The sequence below is a fragment of the Castor canadensis genome, chromosome 1 (genome assembly GCF_047511655.1).
Source record: "Castor canadensis chromosome 1, mCasCan1.hap1v2, whole genome shotgun sequence".
Taxonomy (NCBI): Eukaryota; Metazoa; Chordata; class Mammalia; order Rodentia; family Castoridae; genus Castor; species Castor canadensis.
This window is the reverse complement of record NC_133386.1, coordinates 169,861,609-169,885,946: the sequence shown is the minus strand read 5'-3', so window position 1 is coordinate 169,885,946 and position 24,338 is coordinate 169,861,609. Positions and strand designations below refer to the sequence as shown.

The following is a 24,338-nucleotide window of genomic DNA, read 5'->3' as shown; positions in this document are numbered from 1 at the left end:
TTGAGGCTAGCTGGGGCTAAAAGTTTGCAAGACCCCATCTCAACCAGTAAACCAGATGTCATGGTATATTTCTGTAATCTCAGCTCCATGGAAGGCATAGGTAGGAGGATTACAGATTGAGGCCAGCCTGGGCAAAAAGTATGAGAGTGTATCTGAAAAAAAAAACCTAAAGCAAAAAAAGTCTGAGGATGTGGCTGAAGTGCTAGAGTATTTCCTAAGGGCCTGAGTTCCAAATCCCAGCACTGCAAAAAAAAAAAAAATCTTGGAGGAGATATGTTTAACCTTGTTTCGACATTGCATAATATATGCATGCATCAAAACATCATATGGTACCCATTAATATGTAAACTTTTTATGTTTTTATGTAGCAGTTGAAAATTTAAATTAAAAAAGAGAAATAGAAAAAACCCAAGAATGATTAAAATTTGGTAATTCAAGAGGACATGTAATATTTTATTTGGCTTGGCAGAAAACAATATTTACATAGTGTTAACAGTTTAAACCAGCACTTCTCAAAGTTCTGAGATCCTTTTATACTTTAAAAAATGGCTTAAGATGGTAAAAATCTTTTGTTTATCTAAAATATATCTATTTAGTGTTTTGCTTGAGAAATTAAAACAGAAAAATCTAAAAATATTTATTCAGATAAAAATAATGAATCCCAAGCCAGACCTGGTGACTCAAGCCTTTAATCAGAAGGCAGAGATCAGAAGGATTGTGGTTTGGCCAGCCCAGGCAAAAAGTTAACAAGACCTGATCTCAGCCAAATGGCGGGATGTGGTAGCATGTGTCTGTCATCCCACTTACTTGGGGAAACATAAATAGGAGGATTGGGGTTCAGGTTGGCTTGAGCATAAAGTGAGACCCTATCTCAAAAATAACCAAAGCCAAAAGGACTAAAGCAGCGGGTGCTGGTGGCTCATGCCTGTAATCCCACTCAGGAAGCACAGATCAGGAGGATTGCGGTTTGAAGCCAGCCTGGATAAGTAGTTCACAAGACCCTATCTTGAAAAAACCCAACACCAAAAGGACTGGTGGAGTGGCTCAGGGTGTAGGTCCCAAGTTCAAGTCCCAGTACCTCAGAAAAACAAAGGACTGAGGCATGGCTCAAGTGGTAGAATGGCTGCCCGACAAGCACAAAACCCTGAGTTCAACCCCCAGTACCACAAAAACAAAACAAAACAAAACTAAACAAAACAAAAAAAACAAAGAAAGAAATCCATTGAATTTTAACATTTCTATGAATTAAAATCTTAATATTTTCCCAAACAAAAAAGTTTGGTAATAAAAGTGGCATTATTTTCTGTTTGCAAATATCTTTCACATCTAGTAAAAGGTATTTGCTTGGGTTAGTAGAATGTGGTAGAAGCAGTGTTTACACACTATCTGAGCCTGAGCTGCAAGAGGCCTTGAATGCTCTGCTTCTCCTCCTGAAACCCAGTCTAGGCTACCTTACCATATGATGAAAGGGATGTGGTCCTGGAATTCTTGTACTCCAGTGGACAGTGAATCACCAGAGCAGTCATCTGACAGGCAACTGATAATGGACTCATTAATAAATCCAGCAGAGAGCAGACAAACTACACTGATAAACCTCCATCTCAATAAACAGTAAAGCATTAAAATTTTAAAAATCCAGGCCAGGCATGATGGCTCACAGCTGTAATCCCAACTCTGGGAAGTGGAGATATTCCCCACCCCAATAAACAAGCTAGGTCAGCCCAGGCAAAAAATCCTTGACTGTCCCTTCCCCCATCTCAAGAAAGAAGCTCTCAGATAATTCGGAGGCTGTAGGTGGGAAGAATGCAGTCTAAGGCTGGCCCAGGCAAAAATGCAAGACCCTACCTGAAAAATAACTAAAGCCAAAAGGGCTGGGGGTGTGGCTCAAGTGTCAGAGAGCCTGCCTAGAAAGCACTGGGCTCTGAGTTCAAACCCTAGAACTTAAAAAAATAGTCTAATACAATTTTTTTTCTTGGAACAGATTTTTGCTATGTAGCCCAGCCTAGCTTTGCGCTTGCAATCTTCCCCCAAGGGATTGAACCCAGGGCTCTGAGCATGTTTGGAAGTGTACTATCATTGTGCTACATCCGAGCTCCAAAATCCAAATCTAATTTTTTTCTTTGACAAAAATGTATAGTTAGTTTACTTACATTTGATGTTACAAACATGACACAATATTTGAATGTGAATGTACTCATTTTGTCCTTATTTTTGTCTTTTTCTATGTTTTTAAAGTTTTTTTTCCTCTTCTTTCTAGATATTCTTTGGGTTAATGGAAATTTATTTGTAGTTATTTTATCTTTTTTTCAACCAGTTAGGAACCTATATAATTTATTGATTTTTGTTCTTACAATATATATACTTAGTTTATTGAAGTTAACCAAAACTTTTACCCTTTTTTCTGCATAAGGATAGTGTATATTTAATTTCTTTTATTTCTCTTCTGATTTTAAATGTTTCTGTTGTACATTTTAATACTGCTGATTTTTACCTTCACGAGACAGAGTCATTATACATCTAAGTTTACTGGCGTATTTACCACTGTCTTTTGCTCATCCTTATATTTCAACTTTAATATGAGATTGAGTTCAGTCTTTTGAGTTTTTTGTTTTTTTTTTTTTGCAGTAGTGGGTTTTGAACTCAGGTCCTCACACTTATTAGGCAAGTACACGGCCACTTGGGGCATTAAATTGTTTTTTCTTTTTCTTTTCTTTTCTTTTTTTTTTTTTCGGTGAAAGTACTCTGACAAATTCACTGTTCCCTTTCTCTAAAATTTTTTTCCTCATTAGAAAGTGTCTTACTTTCTTTTAAAGCATATTTTTCCTGAAATACAATTCTAATACTTTAAAATTCACCCTTTAAAAAATACAGTTTAGGATTTTTTTGAATGGATCTGAATGCTGGGCAACCACCACCATCAAACTCCAGAGCATTTTTATCATCTCAAAAAGAAACCAACATACCTGTGAGGAGCCACTACTCATTCCCTCACCCCCTAGTTCCTGGCAAGCACTGATCTGTTTTCTGTTTCTATGAATTTGCCTGTTCTGAACAGTTCATGTAAATGAATCGTATAACACATGGTCTTTTGTGTTTAGCTTCTTTAGCTGAGCATAATGTTTCCAAGGTCCATCTGTTTTATATCATATATCAGTATTCTTTTATGGGAAATAAAATTCTGTTGTATAGATATGCCACATTTTGTTTCTCTCTTGCTCAATTGATGGACATATGAGTTGTTTCTATTTTATTGCTATTAATGAATAATGCTGTTGTGAACAATCATGTGTAATTTTTTTGTGGATATGTTTGCATTTCTTTTTTTTTTTTTTCATTTTTCTTTTATTATTCATATGTGCATACAAGGCTTGGTTTATTTCTCCCCCCTGCCCCCACCCCCTCCCTTACCACCCACTCCACCCCCTCCCGCTCCCCCCCTCAATACCCAGCAGAAACTATTTTGCCCTTATCTCTAATTTTGTTGAAGAGAGAGTATAAGCAATAATAGGAAGGAACAAGGGGTTTTGCTGGTTGAGATAAGGATAGCTATACAGGGCATTGACTCACATTGATTTCTTGTGCGTGTGTGTTACCTTCTAGGTTAATTCTTTTTGATCTAACCTTTTCTCTAGTTCCTGGTCCCCTTTTCCTATTGGCCTCAGTTGCTTTAAGGTATCTGCTTTAGTTTCTCTGCATTAAGGGCAACAAATGCTAGCTAGTTTTTTAGGTGTCTTACCTATCCTCACCCCTCCCTTGTGTGCTCTCACTTTTATCATGTGCTCATAGTCCAGTTCCCTTGTTGTGTTTGCCCTTGATCTAATGTCCACATATGAGGGAGAACATACGATTTTTGGTCTTTTGAGCCAGGCTAACCTCACTCAGAATGATGTTCTCCAATTCCATCCATTTACCAGCGAATGATAACATTTCGTTCTTCTTCATGGCTGCATAAAATTCCATTGTGTATAGATACCACATTTTCTTAATCCATTCGTCAGTGCTGGGGCATCTTGGCTGTTTCCATAACTTGGCTATTGTGAATAGTGCCGCAATAAACATGGATGTGCAGGTGCCTCTGGAGTAACAGTCTTTTGGGTATATCCCCAAGAGTGGTATTGCTGGATCAAATGGTAGATCGATGTCCAGCTTTTTAAGTAGCCTCCAAATTTTTTTCCAGAGTGGTTGTACTAGTCTACATTCCCACCAACAGTGTAAGAGGGTTCCTTTTTCCCCGCATCCTCGCCAACACCTGTTGTTGGTGGTGTTGCTGATGATGGCTATTCTAACAGGGGTGAGGTGGAATCTTAGTGTGGTTTTAATTTGCATTTCCTTTATTGCTAGAGATGGTGAGCATTTTTTCATGTGTTTTCTGGCCATTTGAATTTCTTCTTTTGAGAAAGTTCTGTTTAGTTCACATGCCCATTTCTTTATTGGTTCATTAGTTTTGGGAGAATTTAGTTTTTTAAGTTCCCTGTATATTCTGGTTATCAGTCCTTTGTCTGATGTATAATTGGCAAATATTTTCTCCCACTCTGTGGGTGTTCTCTTCAGTTTAGAGACCATTTCTTTTGATGAACAGAAGCTTTTTAGTTTTATGAGGTCCCATTTATCTATGCTATCTCTTAGTTGCTGTGCTGCTGGGGTTTCATTGAGAAAGTTCTTACCTATACCTACTAACTCCAGAGTATTTCCTACTCTTTCTTGTATCAACTTAAGAGTTTGGGGTCTGATATTAAGATCCTTGATCCATTTTGAGTTAATCTTGGTATAGGGTGATATACATGGATCTAGTTTCAGTTTTTTGCAGACTGCTAACCAGTTTTCCCAGCAGTTTTTGTTGAAGAGGCTGCTATTTCTCCATCGTATATTTTTAGCTCCTTTGTCAAAGATAAGTTGCTTATAGTTGTGTGGCTTCATATCTGGATCCTCTATTCTGTTCCACTGGTCTTCATGTCTGTTTTTGTGCCAGTACCATGCTGTTTTTATTATTATTGCTTTGTAATATAGTTTGAAGTCAGGTATTGTGATACCTCCTGCATTGTTCTTTTGACTGAGTATTGCCTTGGCTATTCGTGGCCTCTTGTGTTTCCATATAAATTTAACAGTAGATTTTTCAATCTCTTTGATGAATGTCATTGGAATTTTGATGGGAATTGCATTAAACATGTAGATTACTTTTGGGAGTATAGACATTTTTACTATGTTGATTCTACCAATCCATGAGCATGGGAGATCTCTCCACTTTCTATAGTCTTCCTCAATCTCTTTCTTCAGAAGTGTATAGTTTTCCTTGTAGAGGTCTTTCACATCTTTTGTTAGGTTTACACCTAGGTATTTGATTTTTTTTGAGGCTATTGTAAATGGAATTGTTTTCATACATTCTTTTTCCGTTTGCTCATTGTTAGTGTATAGAAATGCTAATGATTTTTCTATGTTGATTTTATATCCTGCTACCTTGCTATAGCTATTGATGATGTCTAGAAGCTTCTGAGTAGAGTTTTTTGGGTCTTTAAGGTATAGGATCATGTCGTCTGCAAATAGGGATATTTTGACAGTTTCTTTACCTATTTGTATTCCTTTTATTCCTTCTTCTTGCCTAATTGCTCTGGCTAGGAATTCCAGTACTATGTTGAATAGGAGTGGAGATAGTGGGCATCCTTGTCTGGTTCCTGATTTTAGAGGGAATGGTTTTAATTTTTCTCCATTAAGTATAATGCTGGCTGTAGGTTTGTCATATATAGCTTTTATAATGTTGAGGAACTTTCCTTCTATTCCTAGTTTTCTTAGAGCTTTTATCATGAAATGATGTTGGATCTTATCAAAGGCTTTTTCTGCATCTATTGAGATGATCAAGTGGTTTTTGTCTTTGCTTCTGTTAATGTGGTTTATTACGTTTATTGATTTTCGTATGTTGAACCACCCCTGCATCCCTGGGATGAAGCCTACCTGGTCGTGGTGAATAATCTTTTTGATGTGTTGCTGAATTCGATTTGCCATTATTTTGTTGAGGATTTTTGCGTCAATGTTCATTAAGGAGATTGGCCTATAGTTCTCCTTTTTGGAGGTGTCTTTGCCTGGTTTTGGGATAAGTGTAATAGTGGCTTCATAAAATGTGTTTGGCAGTTTTCCTTCCCTTTCTATTTCATGGAACAGTTTAAGGAGGGTTGGTATCAGTTCTTCTTTAAAGGTCTGATAGAATTCAGCAGAGAATCCATCAGGTCCTGGACTTTTCTTTTTGGGGAGACTCTAGATTGCTGCTTCAATTTCATTTTGTGTTATAGGTCTATTCAGGTGATTAATTTCCTCTTGGTTCAGTTTTGGATGATCATATGTATCTAGAAATCTGTCCATTTCTTTTAGATTTTCAAATTTATTTGAATATAGGTTCTCAAAGTAGTCTCTGATGATTTCCTGGACTTCCATGGTGTTTGTTGTTATCTCCCCTTTTGCATTCCTGATTCTACTAATTTGGGTTTTTTCTCTCCTCATTTTAGTCAGGTTTGCCAGGGGTCTATCGATCTTGTTTATTTTTTCAAAGAACCAACTTTTTGTTTCATTAATTCTTTGTATGGTTTTTTTGGTTTCTATTTCGTTGATTTCAGCTCTTATTTTTATTATTTCTCTCCTTCTATTTGTTTTGGGATTTGCTTGTTCTTGTTTTTCTAGGAGTTTGAGATGTATCATTAGGTCATTGATTTGGGATCTTTCAATCTTTTTAATATATGCACTCATGGCTATAAACTTTCCTCTCAAGACTGCCTTAGCTGTGTCCCATAGGTTCTGGTAGGTTGTGTTTTCATTTTCATTGACTTCTAGGAACTTTTTAATTTCCTCTTTTATTGCATCGATGATCCATTCTTCATTAAGTAATGAGTTATTTAGTTTCCAGCTGTTTGCATGTTTTTTGTCTTTACTTTTGTTGTTGAGTTCTACTTTTACTGCATTGTGGTCAGATAGTATGCATGGTATTATTTCTATTTTCTTATATTTGCTGAGGCTTGCTTTGTGCCCTAGGATATGATCTATTTTGGAGAAGGTTCCATGGGCTGCTGAGAAGAATGTATATTGTGTAGAGGTTGGATGAAATGTTCTGTAGACATCTACTAGGTCTACTTGATCTATTGCATATTTTAGATCTTGGATTTCTTTATTGAGTTTTTGTTTGGATGACCTATCTATTGATGATAATGGAGTGTTAAAGTCTCCCACAACCACTGTGTTGGCGTTTATATATGCTTTTAGGTCTTTCAGGGTATGTTTGATGAAATTGGGTGCGTTGACATTGGGTGCGTACAGATTGATGATTATTATTTCCTTTTGGTCTATTTCCCCTTTTATTAGTATGGAATGTCCTTCTTTATCTCGTTTGATCAATGTAGGTTTGAAGTCTACTTTGTCAGAGATAAGTATTGCTACTCCTGCTTGTTTTCGGGGGCCATTGGCTTGGTAAATCTTCTTCCAGCCTTTCATCCTAAGCATATGCTTATTTCTGTCAGTGAGATGAGTCTCCTGTAAGCAACAAATTGTTGGATCTTCTTTTTTAATCCATTTTGTCAAACGGTGTCTTTTGATGGGTGAATTAAGTCCATTAACATTAAGTGTTAGTACTGATAGGTATGTGGTGATTCCTGCCATTTAGTTATCTTAGTTGTTTGAAGGTTTGATTGTGTGTACCTAACTTGATGTTACTCTCTACTGTCTTGCTTTTTCTTATCCTGTGGTTTGGTGCTGCCTGCCTTTTCATGGTTAAGTTGGGTGTCACTTTCTGTGTGCAGGATCCCTTGCAGAATCTTTTGTAATGGTGGCTTTGTGGTCACATATTGTTTTAGTTTCTGCTTATCATGGAAGACTTTTATTGCTCCATCTATTTTGAATGATAGCTTTGCTGGGTAGAGTATCCTGGGGTTGAAGTTATTTTCATTCAGTGCCCGGAAGATCTCACCCCACGCTCTTCTTGCTTTTAATGTTTCTGTTGAGAAGTCTGCTGTGATTTTGATGGGTTTACCTTTGTATGTTACTTGTTTTTTCTCTCTAGCAGCCTTCAATATTCTTTCCTTAGTTTCTGAACTTGTTGTTTTAATGATGATATGTCGTGGAGTAGTTCTATTTTGATCTGGTCTGTTTGGTGTCCTGGAGGCCTCTTGCATCTGTATGGGAATATCTTTCTCTAGATTTGGGAAATTTTCCGTTATTATTTTGTTGAATATATTACGCATTCCCTTCGCTTGCACCTCTTCTCCTTCTTCGATGCCCATGATTCTCAAGTTTGGTCTTTTGATGGAGTCGGTGAGTTCTTGCATTTTCTTTTCACAGGTCTTGAGTTGTTTAATTAGTAGTTCTTCAGTTTTTCCTTTAATTACCATTTCATCTTCAAGTTCTGAGATTCTGTCTTCTGTTTGTTCTATTCTGCTGGATTGGCCTTCCGTTTTGTTTTGCAGTTCTGTTTCGTTCTTTTTTCTGAGGTTTTCCATATCCTGGCTGTTTTCTTCTTTATTGTTGTCTATTTTTGTCCTGAGTTCATTTATCCATTTATTCATTGTGTTCTCTCTTTCACTTTGGTGTTTATACAGTGCTTCTATGGTTTCCTTTATTTCTTCTTTTGTTTTTTCAAATTCTCTATTTTTATTGTCTTGGAATTTCTTGAGTGTCTCCTGTACATTTTGGTTGACCCTATCCAGTATCATCTCTATAAAATTCTCATTGAGTACTTGTAGTATGTCTTCTTTTAAATTATTCTTGTAGGCTTCATTGGGTCCTTTGGCATAGTTTATCTTCATTTTGTTGGAGTCTGGCTCTGAGTTTCTGTTCTCTTCATTCCCCTCTGGTTCCTGTACTAATTTTTTGCTGTGGGGAAACTGATTTCCTTGTTTTTTCTGTCTTTCTGTCATTGTCCTTGGTGTTGTTACTGTCTCTGTACTGTGTGTAATTAAGTATTTTCTAGCTTGTAATAATAACAATGGTAATATTGAGAATGGAAGAGTGAGCTGAGATGGAAAGCAAGAAGTTAAAAGAAAAGGGGAAAACAAATATACAGACAAGAGGGAGAAAGCAGAACAAGGTATCAGACAAGAGAGTTTCAAAGGTATAAACAGGGAGTGTTAGTGTACTAATCGACAGTAAGCTGGTCCGCGTCTTCCCAAGCCGTATGGGCGCCGGCCACTGGCGGCCCGGGGGCCTCCTCGGTTCTCCGTTTAACGTGAAGTGGAGATTCTCTGCGCCGGCTGGAGATGTGGAGGAGTCAAAGTTATGCCTTTTCTCGGTGATTATGCCTGCAAAGTGTGTCTCCAGCGTCTCTCCAAGATTTCACTATAGGAGGGTCGCTTTCTGCTTCCTACCTCTAGCCGCCATCTTTATGTTTGCATTTCTATTGGACATACACACCTACAGGTAGAATTTCTGGGTCATGTAGTAACTCTGTGTTTAACCTTTTAAAGAACTGCCAAATTAGTTTCCAGAATGGCTGAACCATCTTACATTCCCATCAATAACGTAAGTGAGTTGTAATTTCTCCACATTTTGACAATACTTGTTAATGTTTGTCTTTTTTCTTTGTGGTCTTGAGGATCAAACCCAGGACCTCACACATGCCTGGCAAGTGTAGTACCTTTGAGCTACATTCCTAGCCCTGTCTTTTATTATTATTGTTATTATTATTATGACCATCCTAGTGAATGTGAAATAGTACCTTTTTCAGATTTTGATTTGCATTTTCTATTAACCATTTTTCATGTGCTTTGCCTTTTATATTTCTTTGAGGAGATTTCAATTTTAATCCTTTGTTTTGTCCTTTTTTGTTGAATTATAGGCAGTTATATATTCAAAATACTAGACCCTTATCAAATATATGCCTGCAAATATTTTCTCTAATTTTATGGGTTGTCTTTTTAATTTCTTGATAATGTTCTTTGAAGTACAAAAGTTTGAAATTTTGATAAAATTTAATCTGCAAGGGCAGATAATCCTTGTCTTGCTCATTATTCATGCTCTTAAAGGGAAGATTCTCAGTCTTTCACTATTACATATAATGTGAGCTGTGAATTTTTCATTAATCCCTTTTTCGGGTTAAGGAAATTTCTTTCTACCCCTAGTTTGCTGAGGATTTTATCGTGAAAAAGTATTGGACTTTGTCAAATACCTTTCTTGTGTCTCTTGAGATGATCTTGTGATTTTTTTCCTTTAGTCTATTAATATGGATTATAACGTTGACTGATTTTCACATATCAAACCAACCTTTCATTCATAGAAATAAGTTCCACTTAGTGATGATGTGTAATTAATTTGTTTATATGTTTGTGAATTTTGTAGCATTTTGTTGAGAATTTTTGTGTCTGTATTCGTAAAGGATGTTGGCTTGTGATTATTTTCTTGTGATATCTTTGTCTGGTGTGTGCATAGGGATATTACTGACCTCAAAATAAGTTAGTAATAAATCTCTACTATTTTTGAAAAGTTTGTGAAAGATTGGTGTTAATTCTTCCCCAAAATTTTGATCAAATTTACCAGTGAATATATCTTGTCGTGAGCTTTACTTTGTGGGATATTTTCTGATTATTAATTCAGTGTTCTTATTTGTTAAAGGTTTATTCATATTTTGTTTTGAGTCAGTTTTGGAACTTTTTTGCCTCAAGGAGTTTGTCCATTTCACTCAGGTTAACTCATTTATTGCCATACAAATGCTTACAATATTCCTTTGTCATTTACTATAAGTTTGGTACTATTGAGACAGATAAAATGACACAAGTACACAAGTATTCCATAGGTATTTTGCTAAGAATAGAGCACTATTAATGATAATACTGTTAATGATAGGCCTTAATTGTAAGCATCTGTTTTAATATTTCTTTCTCCTTTAAATAAGCTAAGGTGTTGGGAATCAGGGTCATTTAACACCTTAATTGACTCTTGTTGGACCCTTTCCTGGTCCCCGTCTGATTTGAATAGAGAGCTTTCAGCAAAACAGCCCCTCTTTGGCAGCCAGCCAGACTGTCCTCATGGCAACCTGACTGCTTTTAATACTCTATGGACACCTTGTGAAAGCTATACTGCAACCATAGCTGCTTGCTGCCAAAGTACACCTCCAACTCCAGAAGGCACTATTTGAAACAACTTGTGCCACACTTTTTACAATCACAAAGTTGGATGAACTCTAGCAATTATTTTCGCTCAGGCCAGAAAGGAAACAGTTCCCCTGGTGGCCCAGCAGAAGGCCTGTGATTGGGGCAAACACAATCTTTCATTTTTGTAAAGGGCTGTGCTGTGATTGGTATACCCTTGCTGCATCCCAAAATCACCTTCTGGCTGTATAGACGGACTGCTTGGCTCACTTTTTGAGTCAGCCTGGAGAAACCTGTACTTCTCCCTGGTATTGCAACATTACACCCAGTGAAAGGCTTCTTTGGGTTGGTCTTTTTTTGCCTATTTTTGAACATTATCATTAGTAGAGCAGGCTGAGCTGGTAACAAATAGAAGATAATGGCAGTGGAGCAGTAGCAGATGCAGCCCTTGCAGTGATGGTAGTGGTAGTGGCAGCAGTAGTAGCAACAAGAGTGTATCTGAAGAGTTTGCAAAGGAGGCTGGGGACAGAAATGGTGGTTAGCAGGAATGGCAGTTTAGAGGTGGTTAGCAGGAGTTACAGGTTCTTGTTGCTAAAAGAGTTCCAGGGAGTGGCCAAGGAGTGCTGACCCTTGGCCCTGAGAGCTATAACACTAGCTGTAATATTAGTGACTATCGAAGGTCAAAGGTCCCAAGCCCCTAGACCTAAGAGCTTAACACTAGCCACTATAGGAGTTGAGGGTGTCAACACTTGAGGCCTACCCAGGAGCTGTAACACTAACAGGTACTGTCTGCTACTGCTGCTCATTGCTGCTGAAAGCTAAGGATTACAATACAAGCCTAGTGCTGGGGCTGCTTGGAAGTAAAGACCAGAGCAGTAAACCTCCCACTGTGTAATTGGAGCCACATGTCTCTGGCTTCTCAAGCCTGGAACAGTAAGTCCAGGAGTTGGAGCTGTAAGCCTCTGGATCTGCCAGTCAAGCCTGTAGGTACTCAATGGCCTGGGACTGCCCACACTACAAGAACTTCTCTTCATGTACTACTCATGATTTCTGTCCAAGTAGTGCCAAAGGACTCCAGCTAGTTGACCAATAACAGTAAGATTTCTTCACACATGCTTGATGTTTGTCATCTGAATCTTGCCTCTCATTTTCTTGATCAGTCTAGCCAAAGGTTTGTTAATTTTGTTGATCTTTTTGAACTAATTTTTTGCCTTATTGATTTTTTTTTGTCTTTCTATTTATTTCTGGTCTAATCTTTATAACTTTCTTCCATTTTCTTTAATTTTCATTTGCTGTTCACTTTCCAGTGGCTTAAGATAGATGGCTAAGTTTTGATTTCTCAGAACATGTTCCTGTTAAGTGATAGATGACTGTAGTTGCTTTGTAGTTTTGTACAAATCTTCTATTTGTTGATCATTTGTCTAATTGTTTTATCTGGTTTTAAGTCTCCAACTATTATTATAGAATTATCTATTGTACTTTTCAATTCAGTCAGTTTTTCATGTAATTTGGTGTTTCCTCATTAGGTGCATACAAGTTTAAAATTGTTGTATCTTCTTGGTGGATTGATTCCTTTGCATTATAAAATGCCCTTCCTTATTGGAGGTGGGTGTTTCATACCTGTAATCCTAGCTACTCAGGAGGCAGAGATCAGGAGGATTGAGTTTGAAGCCAGCGGGGCAAATAATTCATGAGGCCCTATCTCAAAAAAATCCATCACTTAAAAGGGCTGGCAGAGTGGCTCAAGTGGAAAGAGTACCTACAAAACAAGTGTGAGGCCCTGAGTTCAAACCTCAGTGCCGCCCACCCCTCAAAATTCTTCCTTGTGTTCAGTAGCACTGTCACTGTAAGTGAGGCTTCTTTGAAAGTATTATCTGTCTTTTTTCCCTGACTGCTTTTAAGATTTTTCAGATTATTTTGGGTCGTTTTACTGTCACAACTGTGGATATGGATTTCTTTTTATTTACCCACTATGGAATTCACTGAGATTCCTGATTTTTAGCTTCTTGAGTACAGAATTGGAAAATTCTCAGCTATTATCTCTTCAATATATAGTCCTTCTCTCTCTCTTTCCTCTCCCTCGCTCTCTTTCCCCCACCCCTTATCTGTATTTCAGCTTTTCACTGTATTGTCCATTTTTCTTAACCTTTTTCCTGTATTATAATTTTTTTATCTCCTTGCTGCATTATAGATACTTTATATGATTTCCTTCCTTCCTTCCTTCCTTCCTTCCTTCCTTCCTCCCTTCCTCCCTCCCTCCCTCCCTCCCTGCTTCCTTTCTTCCACACTCTTTTTTGTGTTACTGCGAATTGAACTGAGGGCTTTGTGCTAGCTAGGCAAGCACTCTAGTACTTGAACCTTGCCCCAGTCCTTACATGATCTGTTTTCTACTACATTAACTCATTTTCTTCTAACTACAATCAATCTTCTACAAAACATACCATATTTCAGTATGTTTAGTGATTTTACTAAATTGAAAAAAATCTGCTGGGCATGGTGATATATACCTGCAATCCAAGCACACAGAGGCTGAGGCAGGAGGATCTTGAGTCTGAGGCCAGCCTGGGCTACATATGGAGACCCTGTCTCAAAAAAAAAATTTTGCTTTTTTTGCAGTGATTTTCAAGTTTGGAGTTATTTATTTAAGCATAGTTGCTTTATAGATTATGCGATAATACTGAAATTTGCAGTACGTGTGTATCTGTTCTATTGACATTTTTTTCTGCTGGCTCTCATAAGGCCACATAGCTTTCCATGCCTGGTTATCTTTGTGTGCTGGTTATTGTCCTGGAAAAAGTCTTTGTGAAGCTTGTTTGATACTTAGGATAAAGTTACATTATCCTAGAAGGAAATATTATTTGCTTCTGCAGTGTTCTTTTTTTAATCAGGATATAATTGTGACATTTACATTTGTGCTTACAATATATCTTAGTTAGATTTATCCCCTTTATCATTCTCAGTCATCCCCCTCCTCCTTCTTAGAACAATTTCAACAAATTTCATTTTTCTATTTTCATACACAAACACAAAATGCACCTACCACATTCGCCCTCCTTCACCCTATCCATTTACCCTCCCCCTCTAACAGGTATCCTCCCCCAGACAGGACTTGTTTCACCTTACTGTCCTTCATCTTTTTAAGTATATTTTGATTATTCAAGGAGGTTTCACCTTGGTATTTTCCACATGTATGTATCATTCTTTAATCATATCAACCTTTTCTGTTTCTTATTCTTTCTCTTTTGCCCTGTTCCCCTATTATTTAACGGCTTACAGTGTTAAATAATATGAAGATGTTACACTATCTTCATACACAGATGATTGTGTTTCAGTATTATTCACTCTCTGTCATTCTCTTTTCCTTTCCCACCTCTGTGTAAAGTTCTTAAGGATTTGACCAATGTGGAAACATTTTAAATTGCATTAACAAATTGGGGTTTCTTTCATCATCTAACATAATACAACTTTTCTTAACAAATTCATCTGAAATTAAGATAAGTGTTTGCTAGGGGCTAAGGTTAGAGGAAGGGAGGGGGTATGGCAACAAAGGAGTGGTGCATGAAGGAGACTGTGTTGGTGTTAAAAGTTCTGTATCTTTCTTTTTTTTTCGGTACTGGGGTTTTTTCGAGATAGGGTCTTGCTAAGTATTTGCCCGGGATGACTTCAAACCTTGATCTTCCTGATCTCTGCCTCCTGAGTAGCTAGGATTACAGGTGTGCGCCACCAGCGTCTGGCAAAATTTCTGTATCTTGATTGTGGCCATAGTTACATAAAGCCATACTATATGATAAACATGCATGGAGGTATACATACACACATACAAACGAATTCCTGTATAACTGCTAAAATTCTAGTAAGCTCTATGTGTTATGCCAATATCAGATAACACATTTTTATATTGTAGTATTGTTGTATAAGATGTTAACATTAAAGAAGGCTGAGTGAATGGTATGTAGGACTTCCCTGTACATTTCTTTGCAACTACTTGTGAATTCATAATTATTTCCAATTGAAAAGGAAAGCTTCTTGCAGCCTGACTCATATTTTTTGGATTGAGAAGATGTTTAGATACCTTGATTTTTAACAAAGGCAGTTACCTTCTCTTTTAGTTTTATTGAGTTAATTGTATTACTGTCGGTTTGTGTTCATACCATCCTTCCAAAGTAGCTTTATGTCAAAACAAAAGTTTAAAATAATGCTTATCCCTCTTGGTATAAAGCAACTAGTGAACTCCCTTGCCTGGAGTATTAAGAACCCAGCCTTTAGGAGACTGGTGTTTAGGGGCAGAAAGTGTAGTCTCCAAGGGTACTCAGGTGCCAGAAAAAGCCTCAGCCACGGAGAAAAAGAATAGTACTATTGTTGCTAAGTGTTTTTGCATGAAGGTTGGACTAGGAATGCTAACATAACTGTTATTCAGTATTGAACCTGGAGAATTATGGGATAGAGGTTGTTATATTTTTATAACTATACATCTTCTTGAAAACAGATGATTTTTTTTTTAGCTAAAATCTTTTTATATTGCAGGAAATAAATGTTAGTATGGAGAATGATTTCAACACTGAATCATCATGTACCTTTACTCTTCAAAGTTCTTCAGAGACAATGGTTTCTATTCAGTTATTAGATTTCAAAATAAGTTTCCTGGAAGCATTAGAAGAATTGCGTATGAGAAGGGTAAGCTCCTGTTTTGGAAATTTTTTAAATAAGATAACTTGATTTTATATAGGTTTTTTGTTTTTCAAGGAGCAAAACCAAAATAATCTCTTGTTTAGAAAGAAAATATACAGTCTAAATAATGAAGTAAAATTGTATAGGACAGATTAAGCTGAGGATCAGGGGTAGGAGATAAGAAAAATTTCAAAACTAAAGCCAAAAATAGAATGAGTAATTTTGAGATTGTTAAATTACTTGATAACTACTATTTATTGAATCACTAATTTATTATTGAATACAATTTATTGGGAATGCATCGATAACACTGTAGTCAGACACCATGGCTGATTAAAAAGAACCACTCTCAGGGAGTTGATATTTTTGTTAAGGTTATAAGATAGGTGCCTATGAAAAGATTAATGAAACAAAGCAGCACATGATTGATAGAATAAATGTATGTAGTAAGTATTCTGAGTCCAAAGAATCAGATGTCCTTATTTTTAAAAGTGATAACTGAGATTTTTTTTAAAAAGTGGCATCTAATATAAAATTATAAAAGATGAGCTGGGTGTAGTGGTACATGCTTGTAATTCCAGCACTTGAAAACTGTGGTAAGAATATCATGAGTTCAAGCCTTGAAACTCATAGTGAGACCCTGTCTCAAAAAAAAATTAAAAAAGATGTTGGTTTCAGCAGAAGATTTATATTATACAAATCCCCTTAAAATAAGCATTTCATTTTTGAGGACGTATTGATTTAAATTTGAATAGTATATTATTAATTCTACATAGGATAGGTTGGATTTTGTTCTGGGGAGAAGAAAATAAAATATGAAACTACTGTAATAATGATCTGGAGGTGCTTTACTACGACTTATCAATGATTGTGGAAGATAGGACAAAAGAGCAGAAAAAAGAATCAATAAAATAAGCTGCAAGTAAGAGAAAAGGAGATCTGAAACAACAGTTTTTATTATATCTGGAATTTAAAATTATTGAAATTTATTGTTATAGCAAGATAATTTAAATACCACAATATTTATCCTATATAAAGCTACTTATTGCTGGGTATGGTGGCACGTGCCCTTAATCCCAGCACCCAGGAGACTAAGGCAAGGAGGATCCTGGGTTCCAGGCCATCCTTGGCTACATAGTGAGTTGTAGGCTAACCTGGGCTACATAGAGAGACCCTATATCAAAAATAAAAATAAAGCTATTTACTAATAGAACAAAAATCTGTTTGAAGAAGAAATTCTGCTGAAAAAGGGTATCATGGATAAGTGATACAAGGAAGTATTTTTGAAAAATTAGCTTAAAATGTTTCCTAAGTGAAACAATTTTAGGGCACCACTTAAAACTTTATTTTATTATATAAAATATGTATTTTATTATGTTTCATACATTATATTTTGGTCTACTTATATTTTCAACTTGAGAGACATCCTTCTTTAAAAAAACCTGAAATTTTTAGAGTGAGTAAAGGAGTAGTGGTCATTTTTATTTAAAAATTATTCCAAAAGCTTCAATGTTTTAATTTAGTTTTCTGATTCTGTGCTTGTGCCTTCAGTACTTTGACAATGATGTTTCACACCTTGATAAGGAAAGCATGCTTGATCCTGCCATGTACACATGTAGCTTACATGGAACCCCACCCTAGCCCCCTGCTCACATGTTTTTAGACTGTCTCACAGCATGAATCCCTTGAAGTCTGACTGGGCACCCACCAAATGAAGATTTTGGAACTTTGTCAGCCTTCTTGGTATAAAGGTAGACTGCCTAGTTTTAGAACCTGTATTGTAGGAAAGTGTACAATAACATATCAAACCCTGAATCATTCTGAATGCCTCTAAATACCATACTCAGAAGAGGAGGATAATGTTTTTAATAACCAAATGTAAGAATATATACTACTTTCAGTGAAATTCCTCATTGAAAAGGGAGCTTCTTAAAAGGGGTAAACTTTTTCTTCCATTTATTGGAAGAAAGCAGTTACTGGTTTTCATACCCTAATGGCCACACTTTATCAGTATTCCTGGATTTGAATTTTTCCCTTATTTTAATTGAGACAATTTCAAAACAAGCACCAATGTATCTACTGTGGTATCTCCACTAATAGCACCTAAGGATATCCACATCCTAATCCTGAAAACCAGTAAATGTATTAGAATATATGGCAAAAGAGACTTTGTAGTTGTGATTAAGGATTTTTGGATGGAGTGCATTATTTTGGTAGAACTAGTATAATCAGAAAGGTTCTTTTTTTTTGTTGTTTCCCTCCCCCCTCCCTTTTTTCTTTTGAGACAGGGTCACATTGTATAGCCCATGCTAGCCTCAAACTCACCATTCTCCTGCCTCAGTTTATTGAGTGCTGGGATTACCGGCATGTGCTGTTATGTCTAGCTCTTCACAAAGACTCTTAGAAGATGGTGACAACAGAATCAGAGTTGAGGACAAGAGAAGCAGAGAGTCAAAGAAAGAAATCTGATGATGAAAATAGGGTTTGTAATCAGAAATAGATTTGAAGATGTTATGCTACTGGAGGAAGGGGCTACAAGCCAAGGAGTGGCTTGGTAGCCAAGGTAGGTGGATGCTGAAAGAGGAAGTCTTTGGATTCTCCCCCAGAGGCTCCAGAAGGTCTGCAACCCTACAGACACTTCAGACTACTTCTGACCTCCCGAGCTGTAACAGAGTAAATTGAGTTGTTTAAGTTTGTTGTAATTTGTTAAAGCAGTAGTGGGAATCTAGTATATCTGTCACCTAGGTTCTGCACTTGATTTCATATATATCTATACATCATTGATTTATTTTTTGATGCATTTTCAGGTGAGTTAGAAATTATTTCAGTATGCATATTATTAAATAGAGTTCAATATTAGTTTATATTTTTTCTTTTAATATAAAATTTATATTGAATGAAATGTGTAGTTCGTCGTTTTAGCCACTTACTGTGCATGGGTATAGGCAGCATTTCTGTTGCATCTGGTAACCCAAGCTATCCTCAGCCTTTCTGGTGCAAACTTTTTTTCACTTTTTTATTAGTGCATATTAATTGTACAATGTAGCGGGTTTCATTATGCATAAACCATAATTTGATCATATTTACCTATTACTTTTTCTTACAACCTCTTCCTCCTACCCTCTTTTTATCTTTCTTGTAGTTTTTTAAATGGGGTTCATTATTAATTTTTCATACATGCCTACAGTGTACATTTAATCACATTTTCCTCCTTCTGTCCCCTTTTCTCCTCCCACCTCTTGTTGGTTAAGACAGGAGGATCTGTTAGGCTAGGATTTCAAGACTAGTCTTCACAAAATAGCAACATCTCATCTCAACACAAAACAAATAAACAAAAAATAAATGAAAATATTTGGGAATTTTCTTTCACTTAATATTAACTTTTAAAAATTGATTTTTGGCTAAGTTCTACTATGTCTGATAATATACTCTATACAGTTTCAATCACTTAATGTCTTATAATTTCAGTCCTCCTCTGAAATTCTTTTTTGTTTTATGAGACAAGAGTCTTGCTGTGTAACCCAGGCTGGTCTTGAACTCAGGATCCTCCTGCTTCAGCCTCCCTAGCGTTGGGATTGCAGGCATGAGCCACCATGACCAGCTCTGATACTCATTTTGTCATTAGTTTATTGAGCACATCATCACATATATTTTATTTATTTATTTATTTAGTCAGTAGTGGGGTTTAGATTCAGGGTTTTGTGCTTGCTGTGCAGATGCTCTTCTGCTTGACGGGGCCTCCAGCCCCTTTTTCCTCCTCCCCCACCCTTTTTTTTTTGGCAGTACTAGGGATTGAACTCAGGGCCTTGTGCTTGCTAGACAGGTGTTCTACCACTTGAGCCACTCTGTCACCCCCTTTTGTATTGGTTATTTTTGAGATAGGGTCTCTCTTTTATGCCCAGGATGGCCTGGACCACAATCCTCTTATTTGTGCTTCTCTGCGAACCTGAGGATGACAGGCATGTACTACTGCATCCAGTCATTGGTGAGTTGGGGTCTTGCAAACTTTTTGCCTGGGCTGGCCTCAAACCATGATCTTTCCAATCTCTGCTTTTTGAGTAGCTAGAATTACAGGTTTGAGCCACTTTTCCCAGCTTATTTTTGAGCTAGGGTTTTGTTTTATGCCTGGGCAGGCCTAAACCACATTCTATTTATGCTTCTTGCCAGTAGCTGAGATGAGAAGTGTGGGCCACCACACCCAGCTTTTCCGGTTGAGACTGGGGGGTGATCTCATGAACTTTTTGCCTAGCCAGCCTAGAACTGCAATCCTCCTGATCTCAGCTTCCTTTGTAACAAGGATGACAAGTGCATGCCATCACACCCAGCTGTTAGTTGAGATGGGATTTTGTGAACATTTTACCTAGGCTAACCTTGAACTGAAATTTTAAAGCCTGTGTCAACAAACTCCAATACTATATCTCTTTTAGATTCATATCAATTTTCTCCTTCTCTTCTTCTTTCTCTCTTTCTCTTTCTTTTTCTTTCCTTTTTGGTCATTTAACATAATCTCCTGTAGTGTAGGGTAAATTTTGACTAAATGACTGACTTTGTTCATGAAAAATTGGGAAAGAAAAATTTGAACCTCATAAAACTAAAAAGCTTCTGTTCATCAAAAGAAATGGTCTCTAAACTGAAGAGAACACCCACAGAGTGGGAGAAAATATTTGCCAACTATACATCAGACAAAGGACTGATAACCAGAATATATAGGGAACTTAAAAAACTAAATTCTCCCAAAACTAATGAACCAATAAAGAAATGGGCACGTGAACTAAACAGAACTTTCTCAAAAGAAGAAATTCAAATGGCCAGAAAACACATGAAAAAATGCTCACCATCTCTAGCAATAAAGGAAATGCAAATTAAAACCACGCTAAGATTCCACCTCACCCCTGTTAGAATAGCCATCATCAGCAACACCACCAACAACAGGTGTTGGTGAGGATGCAGGGAAAAAGGAACCCTCTTACACTGTTGGTGGGAATGTAGACTAGTACAACCACTCTGGAAAAAAATTTGAAGGCTACTTAAAAAGCTGGACATCGATCTACCATTTGATCCAGCAATACCACTCTTGGGGATATACCCAAAAGACTGTTACTCCAGAGGCACCTGCACATCCATGTTTATTGCGGCACTATTCACAATAGCCAAGTTATGGAAACAGCCAAGATGCCCCACCACTGACGAATGGATCAAGAAAATGTGGTATCTACACACAATGGAATTCTATGCAGCCATGAAGAAGAACGAAATGTTATCATTCGCTGGTAAATGGATGGAATTGGAGAACATCATTCTGAGTGAGGTTAGCCTGGCCCAAAAGACCAAAAATATTATGTTCTCCCTCATATGTGGACATTAGATCAAGGGCAAACACAACAATGGGATTGGACTTTGAGCACATGATAAAAGCGAGAGCACACAAGGCAGGGGTGAGGATAGGTAAGACACCTAAAAAACTAGCTAGCATTTGTTGCCCTTAATGCAGAGAAACTAAAGCAGATACCTTAAAGCAACTGAGGCCAATAGGAAAAGGGGACCAGGTACTAGAGAAAAGGTTAGATCAAAAAGAATTAACCTAGAAGGTAATACACACGCACAGAAAATTAATGTGAGTCAATGCCCTGTATAGCTATCCTTATCTCAACCAGCAAAACCCCTTGTTCCTTCCTATTATTGCTTATACTCTCTCTTCAACAAAATTAGAGATAAGGGCAAAATAGTTTCTGCCGGGTATTGAGGGGGTGGGGAGGAGAGGGAGGGGGCGGAGTGGGTGGTAAGGGAGGGGGTGGGGGCAGGGGGGAGAAATGACCCAAGCCTTGTATGCACATATGAATAATAAAACAATAAAAAAAAAAGAAAAAAAAAGTAAGATTGTGCTGTAAAGGCTTAAATATTCTAGTGGCTTTGGTCAAAATAAGCAAAACATAATAGACGTGAAAATAAAGTCAAAGAAAAAATGTAAACTCCCTTAATTGTATTCCATTACTTAACTATACTGTAATTTATGAAAGTGTGAACATTATTAATTTTTTCTCATGGATCTAAATTAGTAATGTTAATGGAATGGTAAAGATCTGTGTCAACAAAATAGTTTATATTGGATCCATAGTGTGTGCAATAGAAGTTAGACTCTGTTCCTGATAAAGGCAATAAAAGATCTTTACCTGGCTTCTAGACTATCAAAATAGGCTTTCATTTGATAACCTTTTATAAACCATTTCTCAGTCTGTATCTGAAGAGAACTGAAAATTTAATAGCACAACATTCCATGCAAATTGATAACTGTACCATCACATGGTGTGTATTATGTATCATAATAAAATCATAAGCAAAGTATTATGGTAGTTTAGAAAAATGACACATTTGTTAAATATCTAAACAGGAACAAATCCTTGAATTTTAAATGAAGAATAAAGAGTTTTGGATAGTCTAAAGTAACAATGATTTGCTGAAGCAATTGTGAGGGAAAACTGGGCAGTTAGTGGTAATAACTTGTGGTAAATAACAAGTAGCACTTTAGTATCCCATAAAATTAGTGGAATTACTAATGAGTAGAATCATACCCCTTTCTGATTATATGATTTATAGAATATATTCTGCATGGACAATTGATGAAATAGGTGTTAGCCACATTGCCAAAAATAACATTAGCATGTACTTCTACTATATTAGGATTTTAATTTAACTTTATGCTTTCTATAAGAATTATTATGTTTCATTTCATATTTTATCTTTTTATCATTTATATTCATTTTCTATATTCAAGCAGATTTTTAAAGTTTTTAATAAAAATCCTATGAAATTGTCAATGAGAAAAATACGTTAAATTTAGTAAGAAAATCCCTTTTTTAATTTCAATAAAGTAGCTTAGAATATAGAACCCTAAAAGTGTTTATTTTTTATTAGATGCCTTAGGACTACAAGGATTTAAGTGTTTTTTACAAAAACAATAAAAGAGGAGTAATTTGATGGCTTATTTACTCTTTATAACCTTTAGAAAGTGACATCCTTTTTTAAAGTGCTTGCTTCAGGCTGTAGTTTTACAAGATGGGCTGTGTATTGGTAAGACCTCTTCAGTTCTTAACCTTGAAAAGATTTAGGGACATAGAACTTATAGCAGGCACTTGTTCAAGAAGCCCAAACTGTAACTAGGTACTTTCACTCTTCTTTTCAAACTCATATCTATCTCCTACAAAATTGCTCAACTGTTTCTTAGGTTGTCTAACAAAATACTAAGAGCTCTTCCAGATAGTTTTTTTGTTTGATTTGCTAAACAATATTCAAGATAAATATCTCTGATATTCATGGGATAGCTTAAAAGTTCATTAAAAAAAAAAATCTCTTTCCTGACTGGGGGTATGGCTCATGTGGTAGAACCCTGGTTTAGCAAGCATGAGCCCTGAGTTTAATCCCCAGGACTACTAAAAAATAGGGCTTGAATTTAGGATCTTGCATTTGCTATGCAAGCACTCTGTGACTTGAACCATTGCAGCAGTTCTCAAATTCTTTTGTTTTTCATGCAGATATTTTTCATTTTTTCTCTAGAAATGTTTTACCAAAAATCAGAATGTACTTGTATATTTAACATAGTTTCACCTTTGACTTTCAATGGTTTTCTAGCTCAGATTAGAAGATTAAACTCTGAAGTTTTTGAAGGAGAGGCATATATAACAGAAGTCTATATTGCTCTACTGCATCCACAATCTTTTAAAGATAATTTAATTCAATATTTAAGAGACTCTGGATACACATAATCTGGGCTCAAAAATGGGTTCTGGAGTCTGGCATGGTGGTACCTGCTGGTAGTCCCAGTTACTCAGGAGGGTGTGGCTGGAGGTTCACTTGTGCCTAGGAGTTCCAGACTAGCCTGGGCAGCATAGCAAGATCCTATCTCAAATACCAAAGCAAACTTTTTACCTCTGCTATGACGTTAACCAAGTTATTTAGCCTGTTGTTACCCTCAGTTTCTTCATCTATAAAATAATAATAGTAAGAATATAAAATTATCTTCTGGATTAGTCAATACATTAAAAAGTGCTTAAATTGATATATGGATTGTGGTAAGATCTTAGAATCTAGCCACTAAAAATTCGGTGTGTAACAAGACCTACATGAAATCAGTATCTTGCCCATTTTTAATCCAACTGCTTTCGGAAGAGATGTGTGTTATATGTACTTTCCTCCCACCTACCAAAAATGTATATACATACATTTTTCTTTCAGTATTTTTTTTTTTAGCTGTGTGTTTGTTGCCCAGGCTGACCTTGAATTTGAAATTTGTCTGTCTCAGCCTCTCGAGTAGCTGGAATTGCAGGCGTGTACCTCTCCACCACCAAGTAAGTTTTAGTTACAGATATGTATTACTGGAAGAGATTCTAATCTCTCCTCACTTTATTTATCATGTAGCATAAATGTTGGTATGTACTTCTTTTCTTTTTCTATGTAGGAAAAATCCTGATTGTGCTTTAAGGTTCACTTTCTCATCAGTTTGAGTCAGATAAATCCTCATTAGTCTTGATCACTTGTGAAGGTCCACTGTACTCTCCTTGCCAGTACTGGTTTCGGAGTGGGCAAGTTAACCCAGTGATGGCAGTGGATTTGTGTTGAGAA

At 36.6% G+C, this 24,338-nt stretch overlaps 1 protein-coding gene across 23 annotated transcripts in view; it reads left to right on the top strand.

Annotated features, from left to right (window-relative positions):
* The window catches only part of Ccdc73 (coiled-coil domain containing 73), a 141,215-nt gene that overhangs the window by 19,538 nt on the left and 97,339 nt on the right, over positions 1 to 24,338 (top strand). For 7 of the 23 annotated variants that reach the window (XM_074043819.1, XM_074043789.1, XM_074043800.1 and 4 more), the window contains exons 1-3: positions 15,591 to 15,728; positions 19,625 to 19,707; positions 23,952 to 24,064. The exons of 5 other annotated variants lie outside the window; for them this stretch is intronic. In XM_074043819.1, the coding sequence (XP_073899920.1) occupies positions 19,626 to 19,707; positions 23,952 to 24,064 (195 nt within the window). In that variant the 5' untranslated portion in view covers positions 15,591 to 15,728; position 19,625. Of the gene's footprint in view, positions 1 to 15,578; positions 15,729 to 19,624; positions 19,708 to 23,951; positions 24,065 to 24,338 lie in introns of those variants that run through there. 11 more of the 23 variants (XM_074043863.1, XM_074043851.1, XM_074043814.1 and 8 more) reach the window with 5 other exon arrangements.